The sequence below is a fragment of the Lates calcarifer genome, linkage group LG10 (assembly GCF_001640805.2).
Source record: "Lates calcarifer isolate ASB-BC8 linkage group LG10, TLL_Latcal_v3, whole genome shotgun sequence".
NCBI lineage: Eukaryota > Metazoa > Chordata > Actinopteri > Centropomidae > Lates > Lates calcarifer.
In genome coordinates, this window is record NC_066842.1 from 20,623,299 (window position 1) to 20,643,414 (window position 20,116).

Genomic DNA, 20,116 nt, shown 5'->3' on the forward strand with positions numbered 1-20,116 from the left:
TATAATCCCACTAGGACTCTGCGCTCCCAGAATGCTGGTTTACTGGTGGTTCCCAGAGTTTCCAGGAGTAGAATGGGAGGCAGAGCCTTCGGTTATCAGGCTCCTCTACTGTGGAACCTTCTCCCAGTTTCGGTCCAGGAGGCAGACACCCTCTGTACCTTTAAGAGTAGGTTTAAAACTTTCCTCTTTGATAAAGCTTATAGTTAGGGTTGGCTCAGGCTTGAACCATCCCTTAGTTGTGCTGCTATAGGCCTAGACTGCCGGGAGATCTCCCATGATGCAATGAGCTTCTCTCTCTCTCTCTCTGTCTCTCTCTCTCTCTCCCTCCATCTCCCTCTCTCCACAGTATGGATTCATATCCCATAAACATGTTACTAACTCAATTTGTGCTCTTCCGTCTCTCTCTCCTCTTCTGTCTCTTTCTGCAGGTATTTCGGCCTCTGGAGCTGTAGAGTCTGATCTGTGATGACAAGTCTCCTGCTGCTCCTACAACTCTACTCAACACCTGCTACTAGAATTAGAAATTACTTATACTGCTATTAGTTGTATTGCTATGTTAGCAGTTAATACTTTAATTATCATTACTATCATTACTACTGCTGTATTACTGGCATCACCTTACGTTTTATATGGAACCTGTGTTATGCTCTTTAACCTGGAACCTTTTTGCTGTGAGGCAACAGTGTTAATTGCGGTACCACTGTGCAGCCCCTTGGACTAAATCAGTGATGTAAAATCATTAACACTACAATAATACATAATGCAAACAAACATTACATCTAATATAGCCAGCAAACTTGTAAAAAAAAAAAATCGTATTAAAAAACCCTCTCATAAAAAAAGTTCCTTTGAGAAAATAGAAAATTGTGAAAAGCTCGCCACCTTTTCAGATAAACCCACTCTGAGCTTGTGTGGAAACAGGCAGCTGGCCTTGTGATTTCTACCACTTAAACATTCCTCTGAGCAAACTTTACACTTGAGAGACAATATAACTTGCTATTTCAAGTGGTCTTTCACAGTTCTTTCAAGTGCTTCTTCAGTCTTTATCGGAGGGACTGGGGTGTCAAGAGGCATCACGCTATTCACATTTGAATAAGATGACCTGGTAATCCATTCATGGGTTACTTGTTTTATGCAGCATGGTTGCCTCACACTATATGATAAAAATGACTTCATACTGTACATGCACACCAAATTATGGATGATGAAATAACTGAGTAAATGTATAATGATGAATGTAGAATAAAATATGATTGCAAATTTGTGCAAAGATTATTGATTTGTAATATAATAGAACAAGTGGAATTTGAATTGTCATCCCGCTGAAAATCTGACCAACAGATTAAATCTAAAATTGCAAAAGTTTCAAGGACATACACACATATCTTAGCACATCTCACTCTAACCTGATTCATTTGTGCATTTGTGTGTCTATTCTCTGTATCCACACATGCACACACACACACACACAAACATACTGTATGTACAATCGTCCTTCTTAACGCGCCTCTAACCTGACAGACAGTTCACAAATCCCTTCCCATCCCTTCCTCTTTGTGACAGAGATTTCCGGCCAACTATGCTACCGTATCACCCAGGGTAAGCGTCGTGTGTATCTCAGAGCTAGTGAAGCAATCATGCAAGGCCCGGACTAATCCGTGACACCCGTTAGCCATCCCCCAAGACAGACCAGCACTGACAGGGCCCTGCTGCCCCATGCCTGGTGCTACACCCATCACTGCTAACGTCTTTATCAGCGGGACAGATGGATTGCAGGCAAACATATTCTCCTGGCCATCATAGGGGAGAGAGGTAAGGAAAAAGAGAGAGGGAGAGAGGGGATGCAGACAGAAGGACAGACAGGCAGAGAGAAAGACTGTGAAATTGAATGTAGAAAAAAAAAATACTACAGAGACTGGCTGTCAGGGAGTTTGAGTGACAGGATTGATAAGGTCCATCATGGTCTTGTTATGAGGAGCAGGGGGAAATAGGCCCAGTAAGACATGGCGTGGAATTAGCAGAGCCAGAGAGGAGACGAAATGAGAAGAGCAAGTGCTGAGGAGGAGAATGAAGGGGGGATGAGGATAGTGCTGGGTGAGGAAGAATGAAATAACAGAGAAGGCAAGAGACGTGAAGGGCAAAAGGTGTTCACTATGGGAACAGACAAGGGTATGTCCATGTCTGCTCAGATACCAGCATCAACTGGTGCAAAAGTTATATCCAGAAAAGTTCCCCAGTACAATGTGAGCAAGACGGTGTAATATCAAATTCAACACAGCACAAAATCCCAGAGACAGAGCACCAAAAACTGAGAGTAAACACAGAGATAATATAACCCCAGCTGCGACTGACATAAGAAATTCATCAGGAGAAATATCCATCCTCGTTACAGAAGCACAGATATCTGGCCTTTCAGACGACAGAACTACCAAGGGATTCCATATCACTTTTTTTCTTGTTTCCCCTCCTCATGAAAACAAGATTAGACCCTCACTATAAAAATTAATCAGGTCAGAGCAAAATCCCCCACAGAAGGAACTTCAGCAGCAAAATGTCATAAATTTCCTAGTAAGAAAGGATACCTTAGCTCATGATTTTAAAAATGGAGGACAGATTACACTGAATCATTCATCCTTAAAAAGAACTAACTAAGGGGAAAAGTAATGGCGGCATTGCATTCTATTCAGCTAATTCTGAAAGGTTTTAAAGATTCTCTATATGTCTATATTTCAGTATTACATAAGGGATTATCAGTGCAGGTCGAATCGCAACATTGAACATCACAGAATTCTTCAGTTAAAGCAGCTTTTCACCTCTGTTGAACTGAACTGAAGTTAAAATTCTTTCTTTTTTTCCCCCTCATCATTATGTGCACTTCCCTATTGTTTGACATGTTTAGGCTACTTATCTGGTCAAAACTGTATTGTTTTATTTATTTTTCTGCCATGATAGCGCACTGTACGTGAGCAATTTCTGGGGGTTGTCAGTTTTTGTTTCTAACTGTAATTTGATTGGTCCAATGTATGTGTGGGGAGGCACTACTGGCGACAGTCTGTAGTATTACTGGGGTTAAAATGAACACCAGTGTCGCCAATTAATCAACTTTCTTGCTAGTTTTGGTGACTTTTAAAACTCCTCTAGTGCCTTCCTGGAAAAGAGTCATTAATTATTCTCAGTGAATTTACTCTCGTATGGCTGTGACTGACTGTGTTTTGTGAGAGCAGCAGTGCATTCAGTTGACCAATCAGTAGATGGACTGAAGTTTGAAAGAGTTGTGAATGTGGATGCCTCACTGAACAAATTTTTGAGTGTGTGTTATTCAAACTACCTCTCCACAGTCTATACAACAGCCCTCATCATGTTGTGATGAGGGATTTTGATGCATATTACTGAGATAATAGCAGCTTGAAAAATAATGATAGCTAACTGGAGTCAGTTATGTTTAGTTTGACTTTATTTTAATCTTACTTCCATTTCTTCATATCCTGTAAATATGTTTCTGTAAATAGTTATGTATTTACTACTTACAAGCAACACTGACAGAAACACAAGTGGCTGACTAGTGTGGGGTCAGATGCCTGTTAGCCTTTGCTTTCATTTGAACATGTGATCTGTTGTGGTCCCATTACAGAGAGACAGCTAATGTTAACTAGACCCCCCTCTTTTCTATGATGTGGGACAAACATGAGTGTGCAAGGGCTGCCATGATCCAGCAAGACTGTCCTCCTGTAAAAAACAAGCCCTTAGGTTGTCTGTGCTGCATCTTATTATGAGCCATAGTTATATTTTGTTTTAAAGCGACATCTAACAGCTGTAGTAATTATGAAGGGAACAAAGTAGATGATGTAACATAAAGAGCAACAAAGTCCATGTTAGGAGGAGGTTGGGTGGAGGGTGGATAGATGGGTCAACAAAACACAGGACCTTTCATATGGGAGTCGCTCTTCCATGCCAATTCCACAATTTTAATGCCAAAGTAGAATCTAACCTAACCAAGTCATTTTTGTGCCTAAACCTAACCAAACTGAGACTGTTCCCCAGCATTATTATCATTAACATGCTGAGGAAGCTCCTGTACAAGACTGCTCCACAATGTTGACCGTGTGTTTATTAATTAAGCTCCTATAGGTTGTAGCTGAAGGTAGGAACAAGCGATCTATATTGTTAAAGTTGGAGGACTCAGCAGGTGTTGAAATAACATGAACGAAAATAAATGTTTGTTGGAATCACAGTTTAAGTTAACTATCTGTGCAAATGTTAGTTGGCCTAGATTGCTAGCTTCTGCTCTTCAAGTGAAAAAGCCTACAAGCTTAAATAGGAGAAAGGGGCTTCAAATGTTTAATGTTGTCAACAGACAGATTTTAAATTGCTGTTGGTTCATTAGCAATGCTAGCAATGGTGGCCCTTAAAATTAACTGCTGCTGGGGGGTGGCACATGGTGAAAGTAGTTAGCACTGTTGCTTCACAGCAAGAAGGTTCTGGGTTCAAACCCTGGTTTTCCCTGGGCTTTCCTGTGTAAAGTTTGCATATTCTCCCTGTGCCTGTGTGGGTTTCCTCTGGCTTCCTCCCACAGTCCACAGACATGCAAGTTAGGTTAATTGGTGACTCTAAAATGCCTTTTGTTTTTTGTTTTTATATAATGTTTGTCAGCCCTGTGATAGACTGGCGACCTGTCCAGGGAGTACCTCACCTCTTGCCCAATGTTAGCTGGGATTGGACAGCCCTCCCACCCTTAACAGAAAAGCAGTATAGATAATGGATGGATGGATGCTGCTGGAGGCCTGAAACTTTGGAGCTTTGTCCTGTGTGGATGTCAACACACTGTAATGACTCTAAAGCACAAGACGCTTGAAAATCCTTGATAATAATTTTAAAATTACGCAAGAAAAATCAGAAACCAGTGCTAAGAAGTGGTTCCAAACATGAGTTTTATCTGTTCATCATCTGTTCATGTTAGTCGATCACAACTAATGACAGCACATTGACCATAAACCATATTCAGGAGCTGAGAATTATTCCTTTTCAAAGCATGAAACTGAAGTTTGCCTGTTCTTGAACATATCTCAATGTAAACAGATGAATTAGAGAGGAAGGGGAGAGCAGAGTCCCTACTGGCAGACTTGGGGTCTAGACAGGAGTTGAATGATCTGAAGCAAAGATTTCAAACGTTATGAATAGCTGTCTCTATGCATGCAGCTGTGGTAGGTAGGTCTGAGGAAAAATAAAGGCACCCTACATGGGCATTATGTTTGATGAATTCAAACAAAATGTCAACTCATAAAACTCAGCTATATTGGATTTAATGAATAAAAACAAGAAGGAACAGATCTCCTGAACATTCAATTGCTTGTTTTTTTTTTCCCTCTCTCTGTATCTTTCTACATTGGACCCTTTCGAATTATCTTTTCATCCTTCTCTCCATCTTTCTCTGCTTGAGTCCTGCTCACATGCTGCAAGAGGGGCTTTTAAAGCTTACATCTGGTCTGCAGGAGGTGGAGTCTTCAGAAGAAGACAACTCAAGATTCTTCTGAAGGAAGGAGTTTTGGAAAAGTTCTATGAAAAGACGTGAATATTTAGCTGAATAATTTATATGATGAAAGCTTGAATGCTGCTGCTAACACAGACTCAGCACTGATACACACTCACAAGCACACTCACAACATGATGGCGGTCATCTGAGAGGTCATAGATGATTCATGGGCAGGTTGGAAGCGGTCAGGGAGAGTGGAGGGTAGAGGATTTATATAGGGAGCTTAGCACCTTCAAACACTTGTTTTTTAAAAGCTCCATTTCTCCACGCCGTTAAACGGATCTCTTCCCAGTGAGAAATGAGAACATTAACTGGGACACGGACATGGTGCACTCTGCACAGCCCTACCGAGCCCTCTGAGCTGTAACATTTCACATCTGAGCTGCGCTTCTTACAAGCTCCCCTGACACCCCAATGCATCATGGGAAGGCTGTAGGGGAGGTCTGGTTGGGGCAAAGCGTGATGTGTATCAAAATCTGACAACAGCTGCGGGCATTTCCATTAAGAGCCACACAACTCAAAGTTACAACTGCACCTTAAGGTGCAAGGGGGGTCTTTTTTTTCTTACTTCTTTTTTTCCTGTTCTCCCACCTTCAGAGGTAAGGAGGAGGGATGAAGAAGGAAAAGAAAACAGCCATAGAAGCGGCTTTTGACAAATTCATCATGAGGTGGCCCAAACAGGCAATAGGTGCGATTTATTGTGTGCTATTTACAGATTTTTTTTTTTGGACATGTACATTTTATTTTATAGCGTGACTGGCAGGATCTGGTTCAGTCTGTTAGCTTTTCACGAATGCCCTAAGGCACTGCTGACTAAACAAACCATCACTGAACCACAACACGTCTACTCCCACTCCAGCTCACAGATTCCCTTATCTTGCCTCTGCACCCATATCACCCAGTTACAATGGTGTGTTCTTATATGTCACATATGTTCTTTGCAAGTACATGCACACCCTGTGATCTGCTACTGGACTTTTCTTGAGCTTTACCTTCTGCAGGCAGGGACAGAAATATGTTTTTATTTGAGAAAGCTAAAGGTCACACTGAGTTAGATATGTCCTTGAGTTGGTGAAAGCACATGTACATGACATGCTTGGGGAACTGAGGGTGGTGCAGATGACTTGTCTCTAAGGTTAGTTGTGTGATGTTGCAGTGATATTTGCTAAGGATTTGAATAGTGAGTCTACCTGCAAAGCAATTCCAAAGAGTTAGAAAGCTTTACTCTGCATAAACCACGCTACAGTATGTGGACAAAAGTATGATTATTATATTAATAATATTTCTACTTGGCTGGTAAAGAATAGGTTTAGTTCTAATTCCTGCATGACTGTAAATTCTCAAATACTGTAACCGTAAAGGGAACCAGGCTTTTATTTAAAATAGTTTCATAATAGAGACAGGCCTTTAGTCCTAATATTTCCAGTTTTTACTGATATATTTGATCATGTTTTAGAGAGACATCTGCCATGTTTCTGATCTGCTCATGTTTTACTTTGCATTTGGTATTGTTTGCTGGTAATGCTTTAAACTTCCTCTAGGTTGCTGTTGTCTTGATAAATCTACATCTCTAATTCCAATAGTGCAACATAAAAGTAATGTCTCAAAAACCTGAAATCAGACATACTGTTTTCAATGACCAAATAATACCAATCACATCTACTTTGCTGATCTTCTGACCAGTGTTAAGTTACTGACAAAAATATAGCCCTTCCTGCGTAGCTGTCTCACATCTCAAAGGCTGCAATCACTCTCTTTTTTGAGAGGCTTTAAATTTGAAACATGCATTGAGAATAATTTACAGCAGCTTAATATCAACTGAAAGAACAGCAAGTACAAGCAATTGGAATTTATTAGTGAAGGAAAACAACACTTCTGTTCAAAAAACAAACTCAGAGTAGCAAATTAATGGGTCTGACTTGACTGACATTAATGTAAACTCAAAACTTCATAATTCAACTTCACCTTCAAAATGAAGTGCATTTCCATATCGTTGATTCCATCAGTAAAACAACAAAGTCACACCAGACTCCCAAGTCTGTTAATTTGACTTTCTATTGTCTTCACTCAGTAATGCATATCGACTATGTGTACTTTTGACCAGGGTTAAAATTCGTGCGCAGGTTTTTCACATTGAAAGCATTCTAGAGGCTTGAAGGACACAGTCTCTTTCTTTACTGGTAGGCTTTGAATGTGAAACATCTGCAGAAGTGTTGGGGGTCATTGGAAGTAGCATACTGAGGAAAACAGTTGCAAAGTAGAAGCAATTAAAATTACTATGTGAAAATAGAGCATCAGATTGGTGAGTAAGACATAACTGTGTTGTACCACGGAAATTTGTGCAGGCAAAATGTGTGGGTTTTTTGTTTGTTGTTTGTTTATGCTTATTGTGCTTGACCTCTTGTTTGTTGTGTGTAATTTCATTTTTAAGTACACTGCCAGGGACCAGAAACTGTCCACAATCTGAATGAACCCAAAATAATTTGCTAGTCATAATGTCATATTCTCTACCAAGTCATTTACTAAGCAAATTAAAGTAGAACTGACATTTTTGACTAAAAAATCTTCACAGGGCTCGCCCCATGCCTCAGAAATTCCTTTAATTAGTGAGAGAATCTGTCCTCAATCAGCAGACCATGGTTTAAACTTGCTATTGGTAAGTATCTGCTCTGTTGATATATCCTAAGTCCTTGAAGGAATGCATTGCATCAATCTCAAACTGACTGTGACCTCTGACCTCCCTGTAGGCGTAAACAACACAATTTTCTACATAATGCCTGTTGGAGCTACATGTTTTTGCGACAAGGAGATAAACAAGAAAGTGCAACAAGTAGAGAGGAGAAAAGGGATGTTTCTCACCAGTGGATGTGTGAACTCTGGGGCATGGTCATTCTTGTCTGTGATGGTAATGGTAGCTGTGGCTGTTCCCGTTAGGCCCACCTCACTTCCTGCCATGTCCTTGGCCACAATCTCTAACTCATATGTCGTGGTTGGCAGCGTCTGGAGAATAAACACACAGAGATGCAACGTTTAAGAAGTGAGACAGAAATGTGAACTGAGGACAGAAATATAAAACAGAAAAAGTAAATAAAGAAAAGATAGTACTGTAATGTTTGGAGAAAAAGAAACAAGGAAAAGACTTTAGATAGAAGGCTACCAAGGATAAAATGCATTGACAGAAAAAAGGTATAAGCATGATAAGCAGCGCAAGTACAATCACTTTAACGAAGTGAAAGACACAATCAAGGTCATAGAAGCTTCTGCATCAAGGAGGACTCATACACACACCCACACAAAGAAATTTCCTTTCTTTGTGTAGGTCTGGAAGTTTATCCTCGGTGAGTTCCAAAGTCTGTGAATATTAAAGAAACTCATTGAGCGAATCATGGAAAAATCATTATTAGATGAATGATTAGCCATGTGAGTGATTAAATTAATCCACTCAAAGCAAAAGCTAACACTTATCGCCATGTTCCACATTACTGTAAGACCCTTTAACAAAGCTTGAAAGCTCTAATAATAGTCCACTAGAGGCTTGAACCCACCATCAAACTGGCAGCATAAGTCTGAGGAATATCATCACACTGTAAATATGCACCCTCACGCTCACATTCCAGTGCTAAAAGCTCCAGTAAACACTCGCCACATCTCTAGGGAAAGGTCAGGAATCAACATTTTGAAATTCATACATGTAAGAACAGATGGGGTGGTAAAAAAAGAAAGAAAATGGTCCCTAAAGCTATGCAGTCTGGGATCAAAGCATAAGCGCACTATGCAAGGTTTACGCTCATCCATTTTAAAGATTCCCAAGGGCTCAGAGCTGGATTTTACACACATCTTCCACAATGCTTTAGGGCATCGAAGATCAAGGTTTCTAGGCCCTGCCTGAAAAGACAAATCACTTTCCTCAACATAATCTGTGAAATCATAGTCATCATTGAGACACTTTTCAGAATCTTCACACTTTACAATTGTATGTGTTGATTCAATATTGCAAATAAATGATGACTTGAGGATTAATAAAACCCAAGCTGAACCCCTGTTACTCCATGCATACAACACTAATGATGTCTAATGATTCTTCATTTCTACACAAGCCAGAGAGAAGAATCTGCCCTTGATTACAAAGTAGCTTTCCCAAAGCTGGAGTGCAAACCTCCAAATTAGATATGTAATCCATTTACTGGCCTGCCAGCATCTGTAATCTGTATAACAATTGGAGAAATATAGCTTATACATACAGTGAGAGGACGACATTCATAATGATCATAGCAGCAATAATCATTTGTTGCCATAACTCATGCCTAATAGAAATGTTGACTCTGGTATATAAATAACAGGAGGTAGGGGCTGGTAAAGCCAACATTTATTTATCCGCTGCAGTGTTTTCTCCCTGCTGGGGGTGTTAACTGTCACATGCTTAATAAACTTCATCCATCTGTCTCACTGAAAATGCTGCTGGAGCTCTCTCCTGCATTGTAGATTCACCTCTGAGTGCATGTAGACTCATCTCATCGACCCACTGTTACAAAACACAGAGGAGCGAGATGTCACATGAACATAACATGGTGGAATACACACTTACACACACAAAGAAAAGCAGCAATCAACCTGCTAGTTGTATTTTGAAGTTTGGAAAGTCATATAAGATATATAAAATATATGTAAATTCTTATTTTATGTAACAGATAATCATAGGAATTCCATCAGTCTTCCTCTTACTTTTGTTTGTTTTGTTTTTGTTTATTTGAGGTCATAAAGAGAAGACAGGCTTTTCATTAGGCCCTTGTTAACACACTAACTCAAATGCCTATAGGAGAGCGTTTATCGGCCAGCTGATAGCCATTAAGCTACTGCTCTATCTGAGCCACTTTCAGAGTGAAGTTACATTGGATGACTGTTCAAGCTCCTTGTTAAAGTGTTTTGTTTGCTAGTGAAAGATTAATTTCAATTTCATGTCATTTTTACAGCATTACATGGTTACATTTAAGCAGTAAGACTGATAGTATTAGTGATATCTTATTTGTGATTTCATGTTATAACAGCTAATTCATAATTGTTTAGAGTACTCATCCTTTTTGCTTTATTACATTCTACCGTAAATGCATCAGTGTTTGCATCAATGTTGATAGTGCTGTTTACTGACAAAGATTGGTGACCCACTATCACCTAATGCTGTACACAAATCCTCTGCTCTGCTCAGTGTCAAACTGAGCAGCAGTGGCAGTTGTTCTTTGTTTGCCTCTTCTCATCATAGATAGAGTTCTAATCAGTTTCATCTGAGGCAGACAAAGGGAGATCAAACGATCAATGTTTAGACACCTTGAGGACTGTTTTAATTATCACATTACCTAAAACGTATACACACTGAAAGACGATTCACTGGGTCAACATCTTGTGTGTTTGAAAAAGTAATATGATCAAGAGTGGAATTTAAAATGTAAAACAGATGATCTCCTTACATTAATTCAGCATGCCAACCCACATGTATCAAAACATAAAAATCCCTTAAATGTCACATTAACTGAAAACAGGAAACAATTTGAATGCCTCATTTTCACTTACAGGTGACTTTATTTCATGAAATTACCAGGCTAGAGGCTATTGCCACTTCCTATTGTAAACTCCAGCCATTCAAGCAGCTGCTCCAGGGGAGACTGTGGAAGGAGAGAGACAATAAACAGGTGTTTCTATCAATAGTTTGTCACACATAGTGGGTGACAGGGGTGTCCCTCACAACCAACTCCTGCTCGATCAAACACTGTGCAGGCAGATGGTGCTCCACGGACCTGTGAGTTTATTAAACCCATGCACACAATCACACATGAATGCACGTACTTCTCCATCACAAACACAAACACTCACACACACACCTGCACACAGACGCACACTTTTGCCCTCCAGCTGGAGAAGAGCAGGGCTCTGGGATACCTGCAGTCTCAGTGGTGTCTAAACACATTGAGCGTGGCCTCCTCTGGCGACTAACAACGTCTTAATGAGTATTTCCTGAGTCTCAACTCAATTATAAACTCCCTGGCAGTACCTGGCCAAGAAAAGATGTTCACATTCACTCTGGGCGAGAGTTACAGCAACAGGGAATTTTCCCTCCAGGTGTCAGAAAACTTCTACTGGCATAGTGTTGATTGAGATACTCCTCTCAGTCAGCCTGCCTCATTTTTCAGCTCCTCATTAATTTGTCTGGAAACGCTTGATTAAACTTTTGTGAGCAGCAAGGCCATTGGAGGACATAGAAAATTTTACTTTTTGGCCATTTCTCCTGTGGGATTTAGTAGACTAATAAAATGAAAGTCAGCATTATCACATTATTATTACATTATTACATACTGAGACATTTCACTAAATAGCAAAAATATCAGCTTCTGGTGGTGACAAAGAAAAAGTCAAGAGACTTGTGGCTAAGACTTGGACCATCAAAGGAGGTGATGAATGTCAGAGTGAAAGAAATCCACTTGAAGAATAGTTCTGCTTTCTGTCCAATATACAGGATAATTTTCTTTGTAAAACATAAGTGGGAAAAAAACCAGGAAGCTATAAGTGATTTCACTGAGCGGCTGTGTTTGTGAAAGCTGACACGAAACTGAACGAAGAGCTAATGAAGTTGAGCGTACAAAATGATATGACAGACCTTGTTTCAGCGACATCTGATCTGAGAATGACATTTCAGACCGTCACATACTGCCTTGAAAGGATTTCATGAAAGCCCCTCGAGTAAGGGCTGATCCCCGGCATAAAGCAAAGAGAAAGAAGAGGATGAGAGTAAGAGAGACCGAGAAGTGGAGAGGCATAAGTGAGGAAAGGCAGAGAACAGAATGAGAGAGAAAGAGAGCAGCATGACATCTAAGACACCACATTAACTCTCTGAATAGGTGTGATATTATAATCAAATTGGCAGAGAGTTCTTTGTTCTCCTCTGGCCCTTCACTAGTGCTCGTTCTCAGCACCAAACCACTGGCTATTGTACAGGCCTCTTTTCAAATGCTTAGAGAAATGATGATAGACATAAAAAGGCTTTGAAAAAAAATCCAACCAGAGTTATATAAAAACCCACTAGTGACAGTATTTCTACGAATGCAACATTATTCCTCTCACCTTTATGGCTTCATCTGCCTCATCTCTCTACACCTCTGCCTTTTTTCTGGTGGAGAGCTCATTTAACTAAAATTCAGACATTTTCTTTTTCCTTGGCATTGAAAAGACAGTCTCATTATGTGTCAACTCAACTGTGTGTTCTACGGCCTCTGAAAATGAATCTGTCCCCTTTTGAAACAAGTTCCATTTTCTGCTTTTCATTCTTAGTAGACTTTTGTTTTGGGATGTGCATGTATAAAAATAAAACAAATAAATAAGATACTCATACCAAAAGAATGGGTTTTTGGGATACAGGTTCACAGGTTCTTAGTAAAATGAACCCCTCAAGATTATTTCCTCTGATGTTTCCATCCATCATTGTCAAAGCTCATTCATATTTGCATCTGCATCCCTGTGATGTGTGGGAGCTGTTCCACTAATGTTTATGAAGCTTTAGGACTGAAAGCATCAGCTGACCTGTTCTCTATCAGCATCATTTAAGCAAGGGCAGAGACAGCTGGAAACACACTAGTGGTTCTCTGAAGATGCACATAGACACAGTGGTGCTATGAGCTACATGCTATTGTCAGTATTCTAACATGCTTAAAAAGACAATGTTGATGTTTAGCAGGTATAATGTCGCCATATTCAAAAACTTTGTTAACATGCCAACATGCTAATTAGCACTGTTTCATTCTGGACCAAGGTGGTTGGCTGACTGATTGTCAGGCCCCCATTACTTTGTCTTATGGCATTCCATTAGCATGGCTAAAAAAAAATCTTGATTGATATCCCACATTAAATGAATGTTACTTCAAACAGCTATACTCCCTTCATATTATTGATCTTAAATATTTTCCAAAAGCTCACAACCTTTAGTGGGGCATACTTCTGGACAGGAGAGAGGACAACTCATTAGGTAATGGCATGCTGTCTGCAGCTGGCTGCATTACTCAGCAGGAGCAGATCACAGATCAGCTGGATTAAAATGTAAAAGTGTAGTAAAATGTGATCTCAGCACTGTACCTTTAGAGGGGCTCAAGTCTGTGATGCACAGTGAGCAGTGTATGTGCATGTGTGTGTGAATTTGTGTGTTGGTTGACATGAGCTCTACCAGGTACTCAGTAAACAGTGTGTGTGATGTTGTAATGCTGGTGATGCTGCCATGTCAGCGTAAAAGACAGACTTTCATGTTTAATTTAGTAATGCATGGGTATTAATGTAGTGATTTTTACCAATAATTAGATTCCAAGCTCTCCCTCAAACATTTTAGCTCCACTTCACCTCACAGGGTCGCTGGCAGCCTCCTGCACTCCACCTCTATAGACATATGATTAATCACTTTGACAATAGTTAATTACAGTAGCATTGCAGCCACGTGAGGTCCTTATCTGGGCCACTGCAACCTACGCATGTGATCTATTTCTTTCATCAGCCTCTTAAGCATGGTTAGCATTCACCCAGAGGACAGAGCAAGAGAAATATGGGGGTGGTAGTGGGAGGGTGACACACTGATAACAGTGTTTAATATGTTTTTTTTTTTGCCTCTCATCAAAATTCAAAGATATGGATAGCTTCTGCACTGTGCTGAAACAAAACACATCAATGGCCCAGTTCATCTAAAATGCAGTAGAAGGAAACTTTGTCATGATTCAACTTTGACTTTAAGGAGAATTCATGTAGTAAGATAACATTAAAGAGAGAGGCCTAAACTTATTCATTAATTTAAAAAAAAATTCCATTCCATTCATTCCAAGTGACTGCAGGTGCTGTTTTTCATTTTGGCACAGTCTTTAAACTGAACTCAAAGAAATATTACATGGAAAATTAATGATAGGACATTAATTATTTTTAAGTCTTGCATGTGCAGAACAAGGGGAGCATGATGTAAAAGGTTGTCGACTGTGAAATGCCCAAAGGTCCCTGTCCTCACCTGACTTTAAAGACTCATATTATCTGTGCAAGGAGGTCTGTATCACACACATCTACACACGTTAATTCTTAGAGGGTTCTAATATTTTCATATGTTTGATGCAAGATTTTTAACATCTTTTCAAATGTTCTAATCTGTTTTGAGATGGATTTTAAGATTTTATTTATTAATTTATTATTCTGATTTGCATTTCAAACATCAGACTTACAAGTGGCCTAAGGCATGTCCCTCCACACTACCTATGTCTCTCCTGACTGTAAAGCAGTGTTAACTCTGTTAATGAAAAAAAACAAAACAAAACAAAAAAATATCTGTTAGCGACCTATTTTTCATGACAAAAACTAAAACTGAATAAAAAGAAACCTTTGCAAATGAGAACTGTGACAAAATATATAACAAAACGATGATCTGAAAGACAGACAAATGGACATTTTAATTTATTCAACAACCTGCATGCATCTGTGCCAAAATATGTCTTGTTCAGCTTGACCTGTTGCACTATTGTTAATAAGACACAGCTTCCAAAGTCTCTCCATCAGTAAACTGACATTTCCTGTTCTTGGAAAAAAAAAAAAAAGATTTATGGACTAAATGCATCTACAATCCACTACGAATTAGACAAGAGGAGGCAACAAAGGAGATGAACTACAAAAACATGCAGGCAGCACACAGATATTTATAAGTAAAGGTTAAAGGTAAGCTAATGTAATTATGATGTGCTGTGGATGTGGAGGTAACATAATCGTCCTCTAGATGTTCGCTAAACAGAGATCACAGTTGATGTTATCTGATGATAGTGACAGTAGCATCTCCTCTCAAACTAAACCCAGACAATAAACTGTATTTTAGTGAACGAGTGAGCGAATCCAGCTTCTGAATGACTCACTGCTCTGCAGCGAAAAAGCACAGCTGCTGCACTAATGCTAGGTTAGCAGCAATGACTACACTAGACTAGACAGTCAAGAGTTTGGATATGGTATCTGGATTGACTGAGGTGGGTCACTCTGTGCATTACTGCAGAGCAGAGTGACATTAACACTTTCTGAGACACACCTGTAACCATGGTAACTGTACACAACGATGGTGACAGCTGAAGCCTCAAATGCACTGACGACATAAAAATCAAAAATGTATGATGAAAATGATACATGACAATAAACTAGATCAAACAGTCTTTAGTTTTTGTTGACTAAAACAAAACTAAAACTTACAAAAATCAAATGACTAAAATCTTACTATAACTAACGTGCATTTTCAAAGCCTTATACTGAAATGAAATCCAAACTAGTTGCCAAAATCAAGACTAATATGAAGTGTTGTTGTTAAATTCTGTAGCTCTGAGATGTGCTACACTTGTATATAGAACAAACTATACCTGTGTTTTGCATATAGATTTTATAACTGCATCATTTATTACACAGGCTTTCTTGTTGGCAGAATTCACATGCTATTATCTTGACCTCAGCTTCCATCATGTATAGCCAACTTCACTGATCTTTCAAATGATTCTCTTCTAAATAATTTAATTTGCAGTAACACTATGAGGATTCTGCAATACAGATCTACATCTGCTGCATTACATCAGTAAAAGTATGTAGGTTCAATACAACCTAAAACAGTCTTACCAGGTAAATAAAGAAAGACATGATTACACAGGAGTTCCAATATTATCTTATTCGCCAACTTTGACTGAAAAGTACTTCAATAATAGATTTCCCATAAAAAGTTAGTGTAAGAAGATTAAATATGTAAATGGGACAAGATCCAAAATGACTAAAACATAATTTCATGGATGTGACAGAAGTGCAATTTCTAATATTCTTTCAGGAAGCTAGCCCAAGGCTTAAAGACACAAGTTAATCATCTTAAATGCCTTTCAAATTTTGTTGAGTAGTGCTGTAAAACTAACAGCTACAAATCCTCCTGCATCTTATCTCTTGTAGCTCCTGATATTCAGTTAAGATTTATCTGGCCCAGGCTTTGTCTACTAATCAGTGAAGTGACACAAACAGGCAGGTTTGGAGCCTGTTGCTAATCATATCAATTTAATTACAAAATGAAAGTTTGTCATGTTGGCATTTAAAGCAAGATGACAGCTTATTCTCACAAAGCCAGCCTAAATATGCAAAATAAGATTGTATTTGGCACAGATAGAAAACCAACTAATGTAGAAGCATGTACTTGGCATGTACTTAGCTTCTACTCTTGCTCTAATGGAAACACATTGTCTTGTCTAGGTTGACTTTAGGTGTTTTGCAGCATGTTTCTAGCACACCTGGGCCTGTGTGGTTCACAGCCTTGCTCCTTTGCAACAAGCAGTTTTGCTCCCACGGCCATCTCTTTTAATAAAAATACAGCCCAGAGAAAATCATTGTGGCCAGGGGACTCTTTCCATAGGCATAACAGACCTCTATAGCAGACACTGACAGTCAGTCTTAGCCTGTTGTTTTTTGTCCTCCCCCACAGAGAGTGGAGATGCCTGTCCTGCTGCCCACTTTGTTTTTGGTACCTCTCTTTGGCTTGGCTCTACAGCTGCAGTCTGAAATACAATAGCTGAAAGTGTCTGCCATATACTCCAAAACACTGTGGTTATCAATTATCTTTTTCTATGGAGATATCCGAGGAAACAGACATTATGTTTCTTCACAAAATAAGTTTTCCTCAAATTTGACCCACTTTTCAAAATCAAAATCCCCCTTGGGCACATTTAGGTGGGAAAACTGACAACACACAATGCATTGCACTTTCTGCTTGTAGTTTGAAAACGACACCTTGAGTAATTTTGGTTGTTTGTAGTAGGGATACAAAAACACCATTCTTGTTAAATATGCTGAAAGCCAACTGCATAGATAGTGTAACTGAATAATAGTTGAAGTTTCAGTTATAATTAATAAGAATCTTTTTGATGAAACATTTTACTAACAACTGTTTACACAGCTATGAGCTGTTTTGATACTGAAATGCTGACTTGTAATGCTGAAGTCTGGCATTAATACTAAATCCCTGGAACTACTGCCTTCAGTGTACAGTATTGCTTACATGCTGAATTTCTCTTGAATGAATTGGTTTAGTTGCTTTTTAAATATAGATTTGAAGAAGTAGTGGTGGGAAGAATCATATTCAATTAAAATTCTTTCAAAAAATATCAGAGAATTTAAATCTCATTGTATCGTTGCTTGATTAAATCAGAGCCTAATTTACAGTGTTTTCCTCCAACAGGTTTGCTAGTTAATTCGATTGCATACAGCAACAACACAAAGCATAACAAACAAAATAAAAAAGAAATTTAATGAGCTATTGTGGCAGGATTACAGCGCATCTGCCTTACTACAATCTATGCACACAGTGAATACTAGTTTAAAAGTGTGGACTTGACAAGTACAAGTGTCAGACTACCATGATTCTGGCTCTTCTCTACAGAAAACGAAATGAATAGTTCAAATGATTCAGCTGGAGAGAAACTCTACAAAACAGAGAGCAATTCAACATGCATTCAAGTGAAACAAGTCCCAATTTTCCCCCACGGCTGATGCTCAAAGGACTGTCAAGTGGGCTCTGTGCTTCTATATTTCTTTCTTTTCCTTTCTGCTATCCTCTGATTTCATCTCTCTTCTCCTCCTTTGTGCACACTCTTCTAACCTAAGCTTTTGTGACTACAGTTCCAAGGATTTGTTTTTGGCAGATTGTGTTATCTCCTTTCTTTCTTGTCTTTGTTATTCTGTTATTCTGTAGATGTACAGTGCTGTTGGATTCGCTTTTGCCTAGAGAACACCGAACAGGGTGCCAGAAACGATCCACAATGACTATGACCGCTGCTGACTCAGTTACACCAATATGACACTGTAAATTCTTCTAGATTTCATAACACTGCCAAAATCCAGGCCATTGTAAAGAAAGTGCTGTGCTAGGCTGTTATATGGAACTGTGGAATATAACAGATATTCACTGAGATGGTACATTTTCCTGCTGGAAGTATCCATCTCCTCCAAACCAGTCCCTGACAATGGGCAACTCTGGGAACACTGGCATACCAATCCAAATATGGGACATATCTCAGAGCAGAGTTAAATTTGATTTCATTAGTACCCTGCGACATACATACAGTGAATGCCCTGCGACGGATTGCCAACCTGTCCGTATTTTCCCTGGCTTAAGCCAAATGTATGCTGGGATGGTTTCCAGTCCCTTGAGACCCTGACAAGGACAAAGCGGGTATAGAGAATGGATGAATGGATGGGTGGATGGATGGATTCAGGAATTTAAACTGCACAGGAGGAATTCATTCAGAACCATATGGCCAGAAATACATGGCACATGGCCATGTTTTTTCTCACTGGATGTCGCTAACATGTTGCTGATCAGCCTTGCACTCATTCTTACTGAATGAGCTTTCAGCTTTTTATTGCCTGTAAAAGAAATGTATGTGTCATAAGACCCAAATGAGACTGCAATTAAGAGAAATCTCACAAAGGCATTCCATGATGGTAGAATATCATTCCACAAACTGTTACACTTTTATCAGCAGCAGCTTTTAGCACTGACAACAGGCAGGATGCACCTATTTACAGTAGAAACTAGGGATGCACCAATACCGATACCAGTATTGGGTATCGGATCTGATACCCTGTTCCTGTACTCGTACTCGTAAAAATGTTCCGATATCACAGCCCGATACCACTTTACGGCAGCGTGACGTTCACTTGCGCGGTCAAGTGCTAATTGAGAGCACGGAGGAGCAATGTCGGCGGTAAGGAGGTATTTCAAAGTGGATGATGGTGACTAAAGTAAAACGGACTGCAAATTATGCTCTGCAAAGCTGTCAAGAAGAGGGACGAAAGCGAGTACTTTCAACACAAGCAATCTGATAAACATCTAAAAACCAACATGACGCCGAGTTCAAAGCGTTTGCTAATAATGGCAAACGGCAACAACCAACTTTGTAGCAAACTCTGGAGAAGATGTTAAGAGACAACCCGTGTGCAGTGAAAATAACAGAGGCTCTTACCCAGTACATTGCTCTTGATGACCAGCCATTGTTGGTTGTTGATAATATGGGATTTAGACATCTTTTCAGCGTACTGGAGCCGAGGTATGAGATCCCTAGCCGACACCACATCACTGACACAGTGTTGCCAAAGCTACACGACTTTGTGAAGAGGCACAATCGCAGCCTGTTGCAAGACATTTCGGCCCTCAGCTTCACCACTGATATTTGGATGAGCAGCGTTAGCCCGGTGTCCCTCATCAGTTTAACTGCACAGCAGATTGACAAGGATTTTACTCCGCGAAGAGTTGTCCTGCATGCAAAACAGTTTAGGGGTTCGCACATCAGCCAAGCCATCGCAGGTGTGTTTGATGACATGCTTCAGACATGGAGGGTCCCTAAAAGTTCTGTTCATGTTGTGCTACGTGATAATGCGAAATACATGATCAAAGCCATGAGTGACGCTGGGCTACCGAGCCTGCCGTGTGTCACACACACCCTGCAGCTGGCTGTTAATGAGGGGCTTTTAGCACAGAGGAGCGTGGCTGATGCTGTGGCAGTCGGACGGAAAATAGTTGGA

General features: G+C 39.7%; 1 protein-coding gene across 1 annotated transcript in view; it reads right to left on the minus strand.

The window, feature by feature from the left end:
* The window catches only part of cdh13 (cadherin 13, H-cadherin (heart)), a 268,476-nt gene that overhangs the window by 64,130 nt on the left and 184,230 nt on the right, over positions 1 to 20,116 (minus strand). Inside the window, exon 8 of the mRNA XM_051073553.1 lies at positions 8,390 to 8,530. Within this exon, the coding sequence (XP_050929510.1) occupies positions 8,390 to 8,530 (141 nt within the window). The remainder of the gene's footprint in view (positions 1 to 8,389; positions 8,531 to 20,116) is intronic.